Below are 18,735 nucleotides of genomic sequence, written 5' to 3' on the forward strand. Positions count from 1 at the left end.
TGCCACTATTGTGAGGGGGGCGGTACCTAAATGTGGCTCGTGACCCTCTCTCAAGGCTGGATGTGGTCCGCGACCCTCTCTCAAGAGCTGAATGTGGCTCTCAAGGTCAAAAACGTTGGGGACCTCTGGTGTATAAGCTCGAATCCCATTTTGCAGGGGGTTTGGACTAAAGCCTCGACGGGGCCACTGAATAGGTGCCTGAACGCAGGGGGAAAGCACCCTTACAGCAGGCACGTTATTGCCTACGGAAATCTGTAAAATACGTCAGAGTGTATAAATAACACAAAGGTTAAAACTATAGTGCAAATCATCCTTTTTATTGTTTCTTTTTTTTGTACAGAACAATATATTCAAAAGCTTTTCTTCATTTCAAGCCGGACAAAAGGCACATTAAAAATAGAAATCCTGTTTATTGTAACATAAGCAGTAGTCGCTCATTACTCTGTATGCGACCAAAGCAAAAAACTCTTCAGTTCACCAATGAACTTTACAAAAGGAAAAGCAACAAAACACAAGTTAAAAGTCACATTCAAAGTCTGATAAAAATAAAACATTTTGCCCAAGGAAAAAAAAACTAACCTCACCCTGCTCTTTCTGCTTTAGGTCCAAAGGCTTCTTGGGGATAGAAAAAATCCAAAACGTTCCTCAGTAGTCAAATTCTGGATGCAAATTGCCCCCTCTCCCTCCCAGCCCCAGAACCTCGAATATTAGGCAACTGTACGTAATCGGAAGACAATCGCAAGAGAATTAACGGGATCCTTTGCGTTTTTGCAGCTTCCGTCAAAAACCTGAAGGTCCCCAATTATAATAGGCTCTGTCTGGATTCACCTCTGTTAGAAAACGTATTTGGTATAGGTTCTGGATAAATGGAAGTGCAAATAGATGGAAACCAAGTAGGAACTTGGATGCAGCATTAGTATAATTGGAGAAGATGCGATTCAATAAAGCTCAAGATCAAAATTTCGAGATCAGTACAAAATAAGTGAAGTTTCTGCAAAATCAATGGAGTCCAAAAGTGGGTTCACTTCAGGCTCCTATAGTGACCCGGTGCTAATGTTATGCTTCAGTATCCAGGGACAGTAAATCTATGAATGTCAGAAGTTGACCAGCGTGGTGCGTAGGAGACAATGAAAATCACACACCGGGATGCAAACATAGAATGCAATGCTGAGTGTTACAACAGGGGTGTCAAACTGCATTCCTCGAGGGCCGCAAACCATGCGTTTTCAAGATTCCCTTAGCTTTGCACAAGGTGCTGCAATCATTATGTGTGTAGGTGATTAAATTATCACCTGTGCAGTACAAGGAAATCCTGAAAACATGACCTGTTTGCAGCCTTGAGGATTGCAGTTTGACACCCCTGTGTTACACAACAACAAAAAGTCCCTAAACTCCAACGCTGAGGCACAAAGCACCAGGTGATTACCGGCTCGAGTAACGCCGCCAGCTGTTATATAACATAACAAAAGAAAAGCAGATGTAACAAGCATCGGTCAAAAGATCACATCAATCAAGTAGACACTGCAAAATCCGTACAATCTGTTACAACGGCAGAACAAAAGTCCAAAGTAAAAAAATAAAGCCACATAAATGTAAGTGGATAAATCTAGAACTGGAATAGCGTTATCCACCTTTTCCGGAGACACAAGTCATCTAGATAGTCTTTTTATTTGTATTGTAACATTAAATTGCGACACTTAACACTCAGCACATCATGTTCCGTACACACGTCTGAAAGTCAGCCCAATCTTAAGAAATTGTTATGTAACATTCAGTTCTTCTTTAGAACAGGCGCAGTGCGTTGCAAAATATTTTGGGATATTGCTTCATGCGGAATGCTCCCAAGTATAAACATATAGCAAAGCCAGAGCCTTCATCTCCCATCCCAGGGATTCATTCACACTGGGGGTTAATGGTCTGGGAAGAAGCCGTGCTATAACTGCACAGCAAATGATTTACATAAGTATAGTTGTAGATGTTACAAGGAAGCATGCCCTGAAATACGCAACAGCTTTCTCTCTAGTGCTCTCCCAGTCAGTGCAGACATAGAAATAATAATAATAAAGGGAAAAAAAAAATCTCTTGCTAAAGCTTTTTTGTAACATTTAAAGAAATGAAAAAAAAAACTGCTGGTTGGCGTCAGTAACAAGGGTACTTTAAAGCTTTGTGCCACTTAAGGATGCCAACTCATGAGCTGACGTTTGTGACTGATGATGAGAAACAACCATGCAGATTGTTAGGCTATGTTTCCACGGTCAGAAAACCTTCAGGATTTGCTGCGGATTGGACGCTAGATACAGCCGCAGCGTCCAGATGTTACAGCATAGTGAAGGGGCTTTTATGAAATCCCGTCTCCACTATGCGTGCAGGGCCGCATCCGGCGCAACCGGACATGCGGGGTGTCCTTCCAAACCACAGCATATCTATTTATCTTGCAGAGATGCTCCGTCTCCGCAAGATAAATAACCCGGTCTATGGATACAATGCGGTGATTCCGCATGAGTTCAATGAACACATCCGGAATCACCGCGTGTACAACAGGGGGCGGCGCGGGGTATCCGCTGTGTCCAAAGCGCAGGGAATCCTGAACGTGGAGACATACCCTAAAGGGGTTGTCCAGTTTTGACACAAAAGTCTGCAGTCATGAGACTTCAGACTTGCGAATTTGCAAAGCACGCTGTCAGAATCTCCGGCATCGGGTGGTCCTGGCGAATCTTGACGGCGCGTCCTGTGCGGATTCACAATTCTGCAGTCACAGAGTAATTATAGACTTGTCAAACTTGGCTAACCCCTTTTACATCAGGAAGTTTGTCCTCCTGAGGGTTCACGTTTATTCACATAGCTTCTTCTCTAGTGCTCTTCCAGTCAGTGAAGACAGAAAACAATCCAAAAATAAAAAATAGCCAAAAATGAAATTATGAAGCCTTGTGGAAGTATTTCGAGATGTGCAAAATGGTTGAGCTCCTGTGCATTTGAGGGTTCACGTCTGACTGCTGCCTTAGCGGCTAACCTATATCATCATTAATACGCCTCCCCTCGGTCACTTCTGCACGTTATCAGACAGAGATCTGGCATCCTTGATGAGTGGAGTTACGACTGACTTTAGTATTTACTGCTTCGTAAGAGAAAGCCTTGGCAAAAGCAACCAGTGGTCGAGAACTGGGGACACAATACCCAAAGCAGCGATGCAATAAGCTCAGCTTGGAAGTGGTTTTGTCCTGTTGTAGCTTCTATTGCTTAGCAGCCGATATCATGACTGTCATTCACCACAGCAGTCCCCCTTCGATGACTTGGCACACAGTGATTAATCTGGGATATCTAATCTATTGCGCAAAAGTAAAACACAATGGCAAAACTCAAAGCAAAAGCCGTCTTGTGGCAAAGTCCCAAAGATCGAGGTCAGAGGCATCTCAGCAGGGTGCAATGCAGGTCTGGGCACAGCCGGGCTTGAAGACCAAACAGTCCGATGGATTATTATCCGGTCAGAGAATGTACAACTTGATTGCAGAATTTACCTGAAGCTTACTTTGTACATGTGAGAATTATTAGATGATGGCCTCGTGTTCATCTCTGTAATGGGAGAAAAAGAGAAAAAAAAAAGTTTTAAAGTCAATACAGGAGGATCTGATTCTGCTAAACCGCACTGAGTTTTTTGTGTAAGGTCAGGTGTCGGGGCAAAAAACACTGACTCAGTAGATGGACTCTCAATTCTAAATATTTTTTGACTCAGAAGTGATTTACTGACTTTAAAAACTTGACTAGCACAGGATTACAAAGAAAGGTCAGAAGTGTTGTGTTGTGCATAAATATGTGATTCTTCAGAATTTCTTTTAGTCTTTGCCTGATGAAGAGGCCTGCGTAGTCTCGAAAGCTTGCAATTTGTTACCATCTTTTCAGTTAGCCATTAAAAGGCATCAACCACTGAGGACTCTCAATTCTAAATGAAAGGTCAAAAACCTATATGTAGATAACTCCGAATCACACGATTCCCAAGAGGTGACTGTCTAAGATCACCTCCTCCCCCGCCATCCAATTACCTCTGCACGGGTCACAGAGCTTGACCACAAATCTTCCCATAAAAGTCAATGAATCATCTCTCGCCTACAGTTTCCTAAGGCCCTTTTTGTCTGGTGAAGGGGCATATCGAAAATGCTGGTAGCAGCTCAGGCAAGGTGGCGCCCCCTCGATCATCATGTACAAAGAAAATTTAAAATAATGTGCAATCAGAAAATAAAGGATTACCATAAATGTGTGTCATATGTAAATAAAATATATTACATATACACAATACACATCTGTGTATATGTGGTGGCTGATAAACAATTAGAGGACATGTTCCATTTAAAGGGAAGCAATAATCAGAAAATTAACAATAGTTTAAGGCTATGTTCACACAAGGCGTTTTTTCTCTGCAGGAAAACCTGCACTCTTGGCAGAAAAGAAGCAGCGTCAAAAAAGGCAGGTTTTTGTGCTTTTCTTGCTGTTTTTTTTTTTTTAGGATCCCAAAGTTTTGCTTTGCTTCCATCACAGGAGCATGAACAAAGGTCATCAATCCAAGGCATATGTTCATGAAAAAAAAAAATGCATAAAAATGTAAGAGCTGGGGGAGGTGAATTGATCTGGAATAGTTTACGTAAGACACTGTCAGTGCATTGAGTTTGTAGGACAGTTTACTTTTACACTTTGGTCTGCCATTGAGTTGCTCAGGCATTGCTCGATCTCACAACTTTGTTGCTCAATATTTACTTTTTTACACATCACTATTTTAATTTAACTGTACTAATCTCAAATGCCATCTCAGGTGACCAAGACAAGATGGTAAACCTGGGGAAAAAAATAATTTAAAAAAATCACAAATAAATGGGTTTTACATACTGCTGTATTTGCTTTTTCACCACCCATTACTTTCCATGGCTGAAAAAAGTGACAAAACGCTGAAAGAAGTGACATGGTCTATTCTGCAAAAAAACAAGCAAAAGCACAATCTACAGATGACCAAAATACAAGCTCTGCAATTTTCACACTTTACTTTTTTAAACTAAACTTTTTGTTTCAGGAAAAAGCCATTAGCCAAAAATAACAGACTCTGATCTTTTGTAATTAAGTATTGATCGACGCATCCTGCGTTTTTATTAGGGGTGTATAGGTGTGCCAGCTGTCATCGTAATCCTGCCTCTGCTGATAAGGGGACCTTCTTCCTACAGCTCCAGGGAAGAGCTATGGGGGCTTCTTTTGCCCCGGCTTACGCCAACCTGTTCCTGGGGCTGTGGGAGAGGGACTTCTCCCTGCCAGATCATCCGTTGTCAATGGGCCGCTGTTAAATATTAATTATTACCGTAATTGAATTATTCTCAATTCTGTACTGAGCACAATGCTTCTTGCTGACACTATCAAAAGCTATTTCTGTGTGTGTAGTTCAGAGTATAAGTTATCACCATATACAGGGAACACGTGATCTGTGTTGGACATATAAATAACGTCTCTAAGGAGGGTGGGGGCCTTTTGTCACGTGGGACTGTCACCCCTGCCTTCACCATGGACGTCGGACAAAGAAGGAACAACAGCTGATAGCCATGATGATTTCGGACTTCACACAGACAGACGGTTTTACCATTCAGGACCTTGGGAAAGATGAGTAACAAGACAAGCGCTGATATCTACACATGGACAATCTGTTCATAACTATTTCATCTACTTTTATGTTATTGCTGCAATGTGGTTTTCCTATGGACAATTCAATAAACCACTATATTTTTTATGAGAATACCGTGTCATTTTTCTTTTAAGAGTAAGCACATGGTGAATAGCCCGAATTAGATATTTTTGCGAAATAACCATTTTTTTAACAGCCGCGTCCTCTCCTGGACGCGGTACATTGATGACATTCTGATGATCTGGCAGGGATCAATAGAAAGTCTGCAGAACTTCATGTCATCCCTAAACAATAATGATCAGAATATATTTCTGACCTATAAATATGATAGAGAGACAATCGAATTTTTAGATGTTACTTTGAAATGGGATATTCATGGTGAACTGCAGACTGACATCTATCAAAAACCCACATCAACGAACACTTTGTTGCATGCCTCCTCCTCTCATCCTGGCCACATTTTTCAGGCTATCCACACTGGTCAATTTCTTCGTCTTCGTAGGCTATGCTCAACTGAAGAGGACTATTTGATGCGGGCTGAGGATTTGAAGAAAAGATTAGTTGAACGCGGCTATAGTAAAAGCATCTAATAGGGCCAAATATACATCTAGGCACTCATTATTATATGATAATAAAACTAATCAAGATCGTAACATTGTTAGGTTTGTAACCAACTACCACTCCCAGTTCCCACTTATGAAAAAGATTTTGGAAAAATCCTGGCATGTGCTTAGGGCCAACCCCATAATTGCACGCTATCTTCCAGAGAGGGCTGGTATCGCGGTCAGACGCTCCAGGAATTTGAGGGACATGTTGGTCCACAGTCACTACAAGGGTGAAACGGTGACTACGTTTTTGGATTTAGCGGTGGTGAACAATGGATGTAGGCCATGCGGCCGTTGCGTTGCTTGCCCTAACATAGAACATAGTAGGGTCTTCTCTAATTCAGATGGATCCCGGCAATTTACAATAAGAAAAAATAACTTGTATTAGTAGAAATGTCATCTACTACGCGGTGTGACCGTGTAACAAAATTTACATCGGGATGACTACGAGACAATTAAAAGTACGCACCAGGGAGAATGTGTTGGGCATCAAAGCGGAACGTGGAAGATATATCCCTGTTAAAAACACTGCCCCGCCATTTTAAGAGGTTCCATGGCAGTGATGCCAGCCTCCTTGGGGTTAGGGGTACAGACATGCTAGAGGTGGGAATACCTTTCAACGCCTTGCCCGTATAGAGTCCAGATGGATTAGGACTCTGAATACGGTCCATCCAGTGGGACTTAATGAGAGCATTAGCTATGCCACATTTTTGTGATCACTGATACTCTGCTGAGTACCATAATTGTATCTGAGAGGATGTTGTATTGTTTTTAATTGTGTACTTTTTATTGTTTTAGTTTTATCCTAATTCATCGACTCCGGAAGAGTGGTGATATGACTGTGGCCACCCTTGTACTATTTGGCTCCCTACACTTCCTTCTAACAAGAATCTCTACTTTGATATCGATGGGACTTACCGCTCATGGAAGAATGTTACTGTGTTGTACCAAGAAAATATGACAACTATCAAAAAGTGTAGTTACAGTTATAGACTTGAATTTATCAATGACTTGCCAGCAGCTTTGTTAAGATATGATTGCGAAACCCTAAGCCTTTATTTTTTCATATATGTATTTGAGCTATCTTTTAGGGTATTCATGTGGTGCACCCCTGGGATATAGTAGCATTTTGTAATTCTTAATAATATATAATATATGGCCTGCATATTTATATCGATATGGATGATTTTTAATGCCATTGTAGGGCATTTGTGCTGCAGAAATTTGCCCCAGTATGACTCTTTAGGTGAATACCGTAGAGACCATCCATAATCTGATACGGCAAGTTACTGTATATACACATATTCACAATATTGCTTGAGTGCCAATGTGACATTCTCTCTTGTGTGTGGGTATTACTATGTTTATAATATAGAGGAAACCGTTTTCCCATATACACCTTATCCGGGTCTGTGTGCGTTCTCCTTTCCGCCTGCGCATGCGTGCTTTCCTGCCTGGGTCGGGTGGCTTGGGATCAAGTGGGGCTCCCGTGGTCTCTATCCTCCTGCCGTCTGGCTGGGACGCTCGCCGGCGTCATGGTGGTCATGACAGCACACTACAGATTCCGGGGCAGGTACGGGATACACTTCCGGGGTCATACCTTTTCAAACTCACTTGCGTCGCCTTGTCTAATGCCCCCTGACGAAGGTTGTTTTTCCAAACAACGCGCGTTGGGGCGGAGGTGCGCCACAGGAGATCCTGTCTGCATTGCGGTGGGTAAATAGCGGCTTATACTGCACATTTCATGGATTAATTGTTTGGCTACTGGCGCCATGATGGCGATGGGTGGTATTTGCTGGCTATAGGTATTTTGGCAGCACTAACAATTTTGCAATATATGCCATCCGTTAATTGCAGTAATAGCTATGAGTACTACTTCTCCTTAGTTAGTTGTAATATCTGAATAATTATTGGTGATTATTATATGCATTAGGAATAAGATTCCTGGGTACAAAACCTCTTGCTGTTTTTGCACAATATCCTTTTACATATAACTTTGTATTGTCATGTCCGTTCACCTTTTGTCTAAATGATTTTAATAATAAAGTTGTTACAGTTTGATACTTTATTAGACCTAGTATCTTTTTTTCTTGTGGTGGTGTTATAAATATGATGATGGGTCCAAAGGTCCTCTGAGGTACAATTTAATGAGTATATGTACCATGCAGAAATGCCATATAAGTTGTTATCTCTGCTGATAAGAAGCCTGATGAAAACTCTTCCTGAAAAGACAGGAAGTATGAGCCTATAAAAGCCCCAATGATCAGTGTTACATACTTACATTCCTGTCGCTTCCCTCGGCGCTGTGCTTCTCTGCACTGACAGTGAGCGCCGGACAGCCGGAAAGCAGAGCGGTGACGTCACCGCTGTACTTTACGGCAGGCCGGTACTCACCAGTCAGTGCGGGAAGCTGAAGGCGAGGGACATGACCAGACACCGGGAATGTAAGTATGTAGTGTTTTTTTGTTTTTTTACATTTACACTGGTAACCAGGGTAAATATCGGGTTACTAAGCGCGGCCCTGCGCTTAGTAACCTGATGTTTACCCTGGTTACCAGTGAAGACATCGCTGAATCGGCGTCACACACGCGATGTCAGCGGGAGATCCAGCGACGAAATAAAGTTTTAAACGATCTGCTACGACGTACGATTCTCAGCGGGGTTCCTGATCGCAGTAGCGTGTCAGACACAGCGAGATCTTAAGGATATCGCTGGAACGTCACGGATCGTGCCGTCCTAGCGACCAAAGTGCCACTGTGTGACGGTAACACTGTGTGTTACTTAAACAGTATTTTGTAATCTTTTAGAGATTACCTGATGGGGCACCAGTACAAACAGTATAATGTGCAGCTTATAGACATCATGCCAGTATACAAATAAAAGGATTGGCATACAGAAATATAGATGAGTGAATATATTTGCCGATTCTGCTTTTCATTCGTCAGCCTGACACAATGTCATCATTGCAGAGTGACAAATGTTATACCAAGCCAAGCTGGCTAACCAAAAGTGCAGCAGTTTATGGGTAATGGAAAGTAGTAGGAGTGTAATAGGGTTAGAGGTTGTCCAGACTTTTTTTTTTGTACTATGTGACAGTAGTGTTGCACTGCAGACCCGAACTGTGCACTTTGTGATGCCACTACATGACGCAGCAGTGGAGGAGCGCAGGAACACTGAAGCCGGGATCGGGAGCCATCAATCCGCTTCAGTGAGCCTGGCCAAACAGTGCAGTGCTAACAAGTGCTCGTGAGCACTGTGCATGCTCGGCCACCGCTGCCAGACAGCAGCATAGGCCAGTATCCTAGGCAATGAGCAGTAAACAAAGCTGGAAATCTATGGGGGGAGGATTAATAGACAAATAGGAAAGATTAAATATTTACAAGCCTTATCCAATTATACCCATATTGAAGATGGGAATAACACTCAATGCATTCCTTGACCATGAAACCACAAAAATGCTAGTGCACGCCCTTATCTCCCGCCTCGACTACTGCAACCTCCTACTCTCTGGCCTCCCCTCTAACACTCTGACACCACTCCAATTCATCCTACCCTCTGCTGCCCGACTAATCTACCTGTCCCCCCGCTATTCCCCAGCCTCTCCCCTATTCCAAGCCCTCACTGGCTTCCTATTGTCCAGAGACTCCAGTTCAAAACCCTAACCATGACATACAAAGCCATCCACAACCAGTCTCCTCCATACATCTGTGAAATGGTCTCCTGGTACTTACCCACACGCAACCTCCGATCCTGACAAGATCTCCTTCTCTACTCCCCTCTTATCTCCTCTTCCCAAAACCGCATACAAGACTTCTCCCGTGCTTCCCCCATACCCTGGAACTCTCTACCCCAACACATCAGACTCTCGCCTACCATAGAAACCTACAGCCTGCAGTGATAACCTACTGAATCGCGGCACGACCAGCTCTACCCTCTCCTAGTGTATCCTCACCCATCCCCTGCAGACCGCGAGCCCTCGTGGGCAGGGTCCTCTCTCCTCCTGTACCTGGTAGTGCCTTCTTTTGCTCATGTTCATTGTACTTCTCTATAATTGCCCCTTCCACGTGTAAGGCGCCATGGAATAAATGGCGCTATAAAAAAAAAAATAAAAAAAAAAATAATAATAATAATAAAAGTGGAACTCCTTTAGTAAGCGTTTTATACAGGGTTCACCGCCTACTTTACCCGGAAAAATTGCTGTCACTTCTAATACAGACAGTATTGTACCTGTATGCCTCGTTTAGTAAAAATCCTCTTTTATATGTTAGATCTTCCAGGCTATGGGGTCCTCTAGTCAGCATTATACAAGATTTCTCCTCTCTCTTCAGTGTCCCTTTGATGTCATGTCCACGGCCAGATACCCCGCACATGTGCCTTCTGCCTGCGGTCTCTCCTCTGCGCTGTACTGCTCTTCTGTGGGCACGGTCCTCAATTTTGATTTGCACAGGCACCAGAGAATCACTGTCATTTACGGTCCCAGTGATCCCCACGCACAGTAAAGGTGAATTCCAAACATTGCAGAACAGCTCAGAGGAGAGACCGCAGGCGCGGGATTTCCAGCGGCGCACATGATGTCAAAGAGGCAATGAGGAAAAGGGGAGGCGAAATCTTGTATAATGAAGACTGGAGGCAGTCTTCTCTACGCCCCATAGCTTGGAAGATCGAAGCTATAAAAGAGGATTTTCACAGAACAAGGCATCATCCAGGAGGAACACAGGTACAACTAATTTCAGTTGTATACAACCTGTATGCTCATATAAACTCAAAAAGGTGATATTCATTTTAAAGGGAACCTGTCACCCCCAAAATCGAAGGTGCGCTAAGCCCACCGGCATCAGGGGCTTATCTACAGCATTCTGTAATGCTGAAGATAAGCCCCAGATGTATCCTGAAAGATGAGAAAAAGAGGTTAGAATATACTCACCCAGGGGCGGTCCAGGTCTGGTTCTGGTCCGATGGGCATCGATGTCCGGGGCCTTCCATCTTCTTACGATGACATCCTCTTCTTGTCTTCACGCTGTGGCTCCGGCGCAGGCGTACTGTCTGCCCTGTTGAGGACAGAGCAAAGTACTGCAGTACTTTGCTCTGCCCTCAACAGGGAGATAAAGTACACCTGCGCCGGGGTGTGAAGACAAGAAGAGGACGTCATCCTATGAAGATGGGAGGCCCCGAACCGGACCACACCGCCACTGAATCGTACCGCCCGCGTGAGTATAATCTAACCTCTTTCTCATCTTTCAGGATACATCGGGGGCTTATCTACAGCATTACAGAATGCTGTAGATAAGCCCCTGGTGCCGGTGGGCTTAGCTCACCGTCAATTTTGGGGGTGACAGGTTCCCCTTAAAACAAAGGTGCCAAAGTGAGTTTCTAAAGAAGTTTCGAGGCTGAAATCCCACATTCATAGTGCATTGAAGCCTTCTTTCATTACAGTAATCTTCAAGGGACTGTGGCCATCAATATTTCCTGATTTTAGTCCGCATGATTTTTCTTTTGGGGTCATTTGAAAGGTCGGGTGTATAGTAACAAGCCAGAAACATTACAGGCACTCCGAGAACATAGAGCAAGAAATTCAGGCCATGACCCCTGAGGAATACATTCAACACTATGGGTCCGCTCCTGCAGGCGTGCTTGGATGCCAACGGTGGACATTTTCAGTACCTGCTTTAAAACATCAGTTTGTCAAGAATCAAGGTGCGTACAGTCCAAATGACAGAACAGCAGACCGTCTCTTTTAGAAGTTACAGTAATTTTCAGGGTTAAAGTAGTGAATGAATCACCCTTGCATAGTTCCTGATTGGTGGGATCTGGGTCCCCTCCTGATCGGTCACATCACCGCTCTGAAGTACGCAGCTCCTGGAAGTGCAGCTCAGTAGCCAGTCTATATGTCTGTACCCTCACGCCAACAGAGCCGTGTACTGACCCCTAGACATCCAGCACGTACACCGCACTGTGTGTCTCAGGACCTGGAACCCCACAGCAACACAATACGGCACCAATATATTACAAAATGGTACACTTTTTAAAAAATAAAAATAAAATAGAACAAGTTAAAATAAGGAACTTTTTAATAAACATCTTATCAGATAAAATCCACTTCTTTGCTCTCCCAGGACTGATTTTTCAGTCTCAAAATTCTCAATTCACAAGTAAAATTAATAATAATAAAAAAAAAAAAGAAAGTTGGTGCCCATACCGCTACATGGAGAACCAGCAGCAGAATCTCTGCCACGAGCCCCTCCTTCCCTCCTCTATAGAGTTTTATAAGCACCAACTGTCACCCATCTCTCAGTATTGGGGAAAACTTCAGATTTTTACTTTGGAATTGAGAGTAAAAGAGAAATTTCTCTGATCCGTTATACTATAAAAGTTGCTTATTTTCATGTGTACTACTGACTTATGATATTAATAAAATGACATTTACTAAAGTTAAAATTAGTTTAAGATGTATGACTAGAGGACATACCTTCTGTAGTAACCTTCTGATACTGGTGGTCACACAGAAGGAGGTGTCGCACATACAGACCCCTCTGTGGCAACATTTATCTTCTGCCACAGGTCGATATTAAGCAGCGGCACAGGAGTCACCGCAGGGCTGGCAGAGTACCACAAATCTACAAGGTTTGAGAAAAACTACAGCGCAGGACCACATCTTCACTCCGAAAGACTTCCAAGCCTCCACCTTCTGCTGTCTGTTCATATTCCTCCATTAAAGCACCACTCCTGTGGTTTTTTATTACAGCGCTGGAGTGGCGCCACTACCGCACGTTCCCTGCCCCTGGTATTATTACTCACCAGCTGCTGACTTCATTTTTTCCCGGCGCCTCTCTGACCGCAGTCTGATGGCTTTGATCTCCCAGACAGGTGAGAAAAGGAGGTGTCCATGTTTAGCCATCAAGTCTTTTTGGTAAAACTCCAGATAAAACATTCCATAACAAGGAGTTACATCACCATGTACATTCTTTTTTCATACCGAAAAAAGCGCAGTCTATGGCACCAATCATTTTTTGCATTAAACTGATACATACCAGCTAGGCAGACACTCTTGGCATTTGTTGGGCAATGTAGGGCATGTACTTCAGGAGTGTTCTTGGCATACATGTTAGCCAGGCATTACAAATGTAATGTGAACAAGGCCTTATCTGTGCATTACTCTCCTGCCTCCAATTTATCACCCTGCTGATCATGTCCTAGTCTACACAGCAAAGCATACTAACAAACTTCACACAAGAAAAGGTAAGCCTATAGTGTGTAGACGGTGCAAATTAAATGCTTTAAATTTTTATATACATTCATCTTTTTTTTTTTTTCTTTCAATAGGTCTAAGCTCTGCATAGAGAAGATTTCGGCACACGCGATCAATTTTTGTCTTCCAATTGCATGAAAACGGAGCAGGTTGAGGCAAGATATTAACTCATGCACATTTTGCCACGGGGTGTGCTCCATCATTTTCATGACAACCCAACAGTCATGTACAAAATTAGGAAAATGTTGGTCTAATTATTGACTATATAGAGCTTTTCAGTATGATTAAGAATGAATTAATTACCTTTTGAGCTTGGAATATAGAGAAGAGACATGTTTGGATCTCTATGGATACATTGTTTATCACATGTTTGTATCTTTGTAGCTCGGAGAAGAGGCCACACTGACGCTTCCCCAGAAACAATGGATAACTAAGATACCTAACTGCCACTTACATAGCTTTCAGCCAAAACATATAGACACTTTAGTGAAGATTTGACATGTTAGAATTGGATTATACCCGAAAGGCATGTACCGTCACTAAAGATGGAGGGAATCCATTCATCAGACCCTAGTCCACCGGACTGGTCAATAATTTGTAATGGTTGGCCGTGTAAAGTAATGCCAGCCAGATCAATCAAGAGAAATGCCAGGGATGCCAGGAGATTCACAAGACCACCCCCAACCGGCGGTCACAGATTACTGACCGGGCCGATGGACCGGAGTCCAGCGAATCGATTCTCCCATGTCTAACCATCCCGCTGTTCTAAACCCATATAAGCAGGTGAAGTGTACGTAGTATGGTCTGGACAATTTAACAATTTGGACTAAGCACCACCTAAGATTTTTGTGTTAACCGTAAAAATCCTTTTCCCATTAGATACATTGGGGAGTCAGTACCGTGGGTATATGGTACAGTGGGGGACATAAGTATTTGCTCCCTTGCTGACTTTGTAAGTTTCCCCACTGACAAACACATGAACAGTCTATAATTTTAAGGGCAGGTTAATTTTAACATTGAGAGATAGAATATCAAAAATAAAATCCCCCCTCAAAAAAAACAAAAAAAAAAACCACATTGTATAAATTATATAAATTTATATTTTGCAGTGAGAAATAAGTATTTGATCCCTCTGGCAGAAAAGACTTAATACTTGGTGGCAAAACCCTTGTTGGCAAGCACAACAGTCAGACGTTTTCTGTAGCCGATGATGAGGTTTGCGCAAATGTCAGGAGGAATTTTGGTCCACTCCTCTGTGCAGATCATCTCTAAATCATTAAGATTTTGAGGCTGACGCTTGGCAACTCGGAGCTTCAACTCCCGCCATAAGTTTTCTATGGGATTAAGGTCTGGAGACTGGCTAGGCCACTCCATGACCTTAATGTGTTTCTTTTTCAGCCACTCCTTTGTTGCCTTGGCTGTATGTTTTGGGTCATTGTCTTGCTGGAAGACCCAGCCACGACCCATTTTTAATGTCCTGGTGGAGGGAGGGAGGTTGTCACTCAGGATTTTACGGTACATGGCTCCATTCATTCTCCCATTGATGCGGTGAAGTAGTCCTGTGCCCTAATGTTTCCACTTCCATGCTTGACAGTGGGGACGGTGTTCTTTGGGTCATAGGCGGCATTTCTCTTCCTCCAAACAAGGCGAGTTGAGTTAATGCCAAAGAGCTCAATTTTTGTCTCATCTGACAGCACCTTCTCCCAATCACTCACAGAATCATCCAGGTGTTCATTGGCAAACTTCAGACTGGCCTGCACATGTGACTTCTTGAGCAGGGGTACCTTGTGGGCACTGCAGGATTTTAAATCTTTACGGCGTAATGTGTTACCAATGGTTTTCTTGGTGATTGTGGTCCCAGCTGCCTTGAGATCATTGACAAGTTCCCCCCTGCGTAGTTGTAGTCTGATCTCTCACCTTCCTCATGATCAAGAATACCTCACAAGGTGAAATTTTACATGGAGCCCCAGATCGATGTCGATTGACAGTCATTTTGTATTTCTTCCTTGTTCTTACTATTGCACCAACAGTTGTCTTCTTCTCACCCAGCGTCTTACTTATGGTTTTGTAGCCCATTACAGCTTTGTGCAGGCGATGATCTTGTCCCTGACATCCATAGAAAGCTCTTTGGTCTTTCCCATGTTGTAGAGGTTAGAGTCTGACTGATTAATTGAGTCTGTGGACAGGAGTCTTTTATAAAGGTGACTATGTAAGACAGCGGTCTTTAATGCAAGTAATGAGTTGATTAAGAGCTTCTAACTGGTCTGTAGGAGCCAGAACTCTTAACGGTTGGTAGGGGATCAAATACTTATTTGTCACTGCAAAATGCAAATAAATTTATATAATTTATACAATGTGATTTTCTGGATTTTATTTTTGATATTCTGTGTCTCAATGTTAAAATTAACCTACCCTTACAATTATAGACTGTTCATGTCTTTGTAGGTGGTCAAACTTACAAAATCGGCAAGGGATCAAATAATTATTTCCCCCACTGTACATCCACTTGAAGGCCAGTTATTGGCTGGAAAAAAAAAGTGTTTCTGGGTGACACGACAAAACGAGTGTACTTTCAACACATTTTGCATAAATCAATAGTGCAGGAGATTACAAGATTCTTTAGAATATGTCTCATCAGATAAATCAGCTTCCTTCCCCACTTGACACCAACGCCATCGGCCACGCGAATTCACAGTAAAAAAAAAATATATATATATAGTTACTTACCGATAACGGTATTTCTCTGAGCCCATGACGGCACCACGGAGTGAGGGGATCCACCCACCAAGGACAGGAAACCTACAGATAAAAAGGCGGTACCTCTCTCCCGCATCAGTTGTTTACAGAAAATAATGGGAGCCTAAGTTAAAAACAGAATTTAATTCAACGTTATCTGAAGACTTAACCGAGATACCGCGTGGCTATTTATTTAGGCATTAGTATAAAGGACATTCTATCAGTGTGCACACCCACACGTGAAGGGAGGGAATGTACGGGCGCAGTCATGGGCTCAGAGAAACACAGTTATTGGTAAGTAACTATATTTTTCTCTGTCCCCCATGACGGCACCACAGAGAGAATTGCAGAGACTGTACATTAGGGAGGGACCACCGCTTCCAGGACCCTTTTCCCAAAGGTGAGATATGAGGAAGAGATAATGTCCAATCTATAGTGCTTATAGAATGTCGAGGGTGAAGACCAGGTAGCAGCTCTACATATCTAATCAATTGACGTGCCGGCCCTTTCTGCCCAGGAGGTCGCTACCGCTCTCATTGAGTGTGCTCTGATTTCTCCAGTGGCTGGCACCCCGCTTGTAGAGTACGAGAAGCTGATGACGTCTCTAATCCATCTTGCTAGAGTGCTTTTTGAAGCTTTTTTCCCCCTCCAGGGACCCTGGATACAGACAAAAAGAGATCCATCCTCCCTACACTCCCTGGTGGCTTCTATGCAATGGATCAAGCATCTCCTAACATGCAATGTGTGTAATGATTCTTCCTGCTTGTTTTTGGGGTTAGGGCAAAAGGATGGAAGGGATATCTCTTGTGCTCTATGGAATCGAGAAGCTACTTTTGGGAGGTAGGCTGGATCAGTTTTAAGAATTACTCTATCTTTCAGGATTTGAGTGAAAGGGGGGTTGACAGACAAGGCTTGTATGTCACTAACCCTGCGTGCTGAGGTGTGGGCGACCAATAGTGAAGTTTTAAAATATAGTATCTTTAATGGGACATCTGCTAAGGGTTCGAAGGGAGATTTAGTCAGAGCTGTCAGGACTAGATTTAGATTCCACTGAGGGGTGTTGCGCGAGGCCAGAGGTCTTGACCTCCCTGCTGCTCTAACAAACCTGGAAATCCAACGATTCCTGCCAAGTCCTAATTAAATAGCACCCCTAAAGCTGCTATATGGACTTTTAGGGTACTCGTGGCCAGACCTATCTCCAACCCCTTTTGCAGGAATTCTAGTATGGCATTCAGGGGAATGTCTTCACCTATTATGGCGCCTGTTGACGACAGGAATTTTTTCCAGATTTTTCCGTATTGTTTAGTTGTAATAAGTTTTCTACTTTGTAGTAGGGTAGATACCAGCCCTGGTGAAAACCCCCTATGTTCTAAAGGTACCTTCACTCATAACGATATCGTTGCTTTTTGTGACGTAGCAACGATATCGTTAAGGAAATCGTTATGTGTGACAGCGACCAACGATCAGGCCCCTGCTGGGAGATCGTTGGTCGCTGAACAAAGTCCAGAACTTTATTTCGTCGCTGGATGTCCCGTGGACATCGCTGGATCGGCGTGTGTGACACCGATCCATCCAGCGATGTCTTCACTGGTAACCAGGGTAAACATCGGGCTACTAAGCGCAGGGCCGCGCTTAGTAACCCGATGTTTACCCTGGTTACCAGCATAAAAGTAAAAAAAAACAAACACTACATACTTACCTACCGCTGTCTGTCCCCGGCGCTGTGCTCTGCACTCCTCCTGTACTGGCTGTGAGCGTCGGTCAGCCGGAAAGCAGAGCGGTGACGTCACCGCTCTGCTTTCCGGCCGCTGTGCTCACAGCCAGTACAGGAGGAGTGCAGAGAAGCAGAGCGCCGGGGACAGACAGCGGTAGGTAAGTATGTAGTGTTTTTTTTTTTTTACTTTTACGCTGGTAACCAGGGTAAACATCGGGTTACTAAGCGCGGCCCTGCGCTTAGTAACCCGATGTTTACCCTGGTTACCCGGGGACTTCGGGATCGTTGGTCGCTGGACAGCTCTCCAGCTACCAAACAGCGACGCTGCAGCGATCCGGATCGTTGTCGGTATCGCTGCAGCGTCGCTTAATGTGAAGGGGTCTTAACAGCTGCCTTTCAAATTCCAGGCTGTCAAGAGTAAAGTTGCAACCTGCGGATGTTGTATTGGTCCCTGGAAGAGGAGATCCGAAATATCCGGAAGTACCCAAGCGTCCGAGATGGACATCCTCCTCATCCAGGAAAACCATGGCCTTTTTAGCCAGAATGGAGCTATTAAGACTTCGGGAGGACAGAGCTCGCGTATTTTCCTCAGAACTGCTGGTACTAGAGCTATTGGGGAAAAAGCATAAGCCAGCTGGTAGGGTTCCAAAAGAATAAGGAATGCACCTAATGCTACTGGGTTCCCCAGTGGTGTTATGGAGCAAAATGTGTCTACTTTTTTGTTCAGATCGTTCTCAAAGAGGTCTATGTGAGGCACACGCCACCACTCCGAGAGATTTGG

The 18,735-nt window shown here is 43.6% G+C and overlaps 1 protein-coding gene across 1 annotated transcript in view; it reads right to left on the bottom strand.

Moving 5' to 3' along the window:
• Positions 1 to 296: 296 nt before the first annotated feature.
• TMEM123 (transmembrane protein 123) overlaps positions 297 to 18,735 on the bottom strand; it is a 72,145-nt gene continuing 53,706 nt past the window's right edge. The window contains exon 5 of the mRNA XM_069759200.1: positions 297 to 3,570. Within this exon, the coding sequence (XP_069615301.1) occupies positions 3,546 to 3,570 (25 nt within the window). The 3' untranslated portion in view covers positions 297 to 3,545. The remainder of the gene's footprint in view (positions 3,571 to 18,735) is intronic.

This window comes from Ranitomeya imitator, chromosome 3 (genome assembly GCF_032444005.1).
Source record: "Ranitomeya imitator isolate aRanImi1 chromosome 3, aRanImi1.pri, whole genome shotgun sequence".
NCBI classification, from domain to species: Eukaryota; Metazoa; Chordata; class Amphibia; order Anura; family Dendrobatidae; genus Ranitomeya; species Ranitomeya imitator.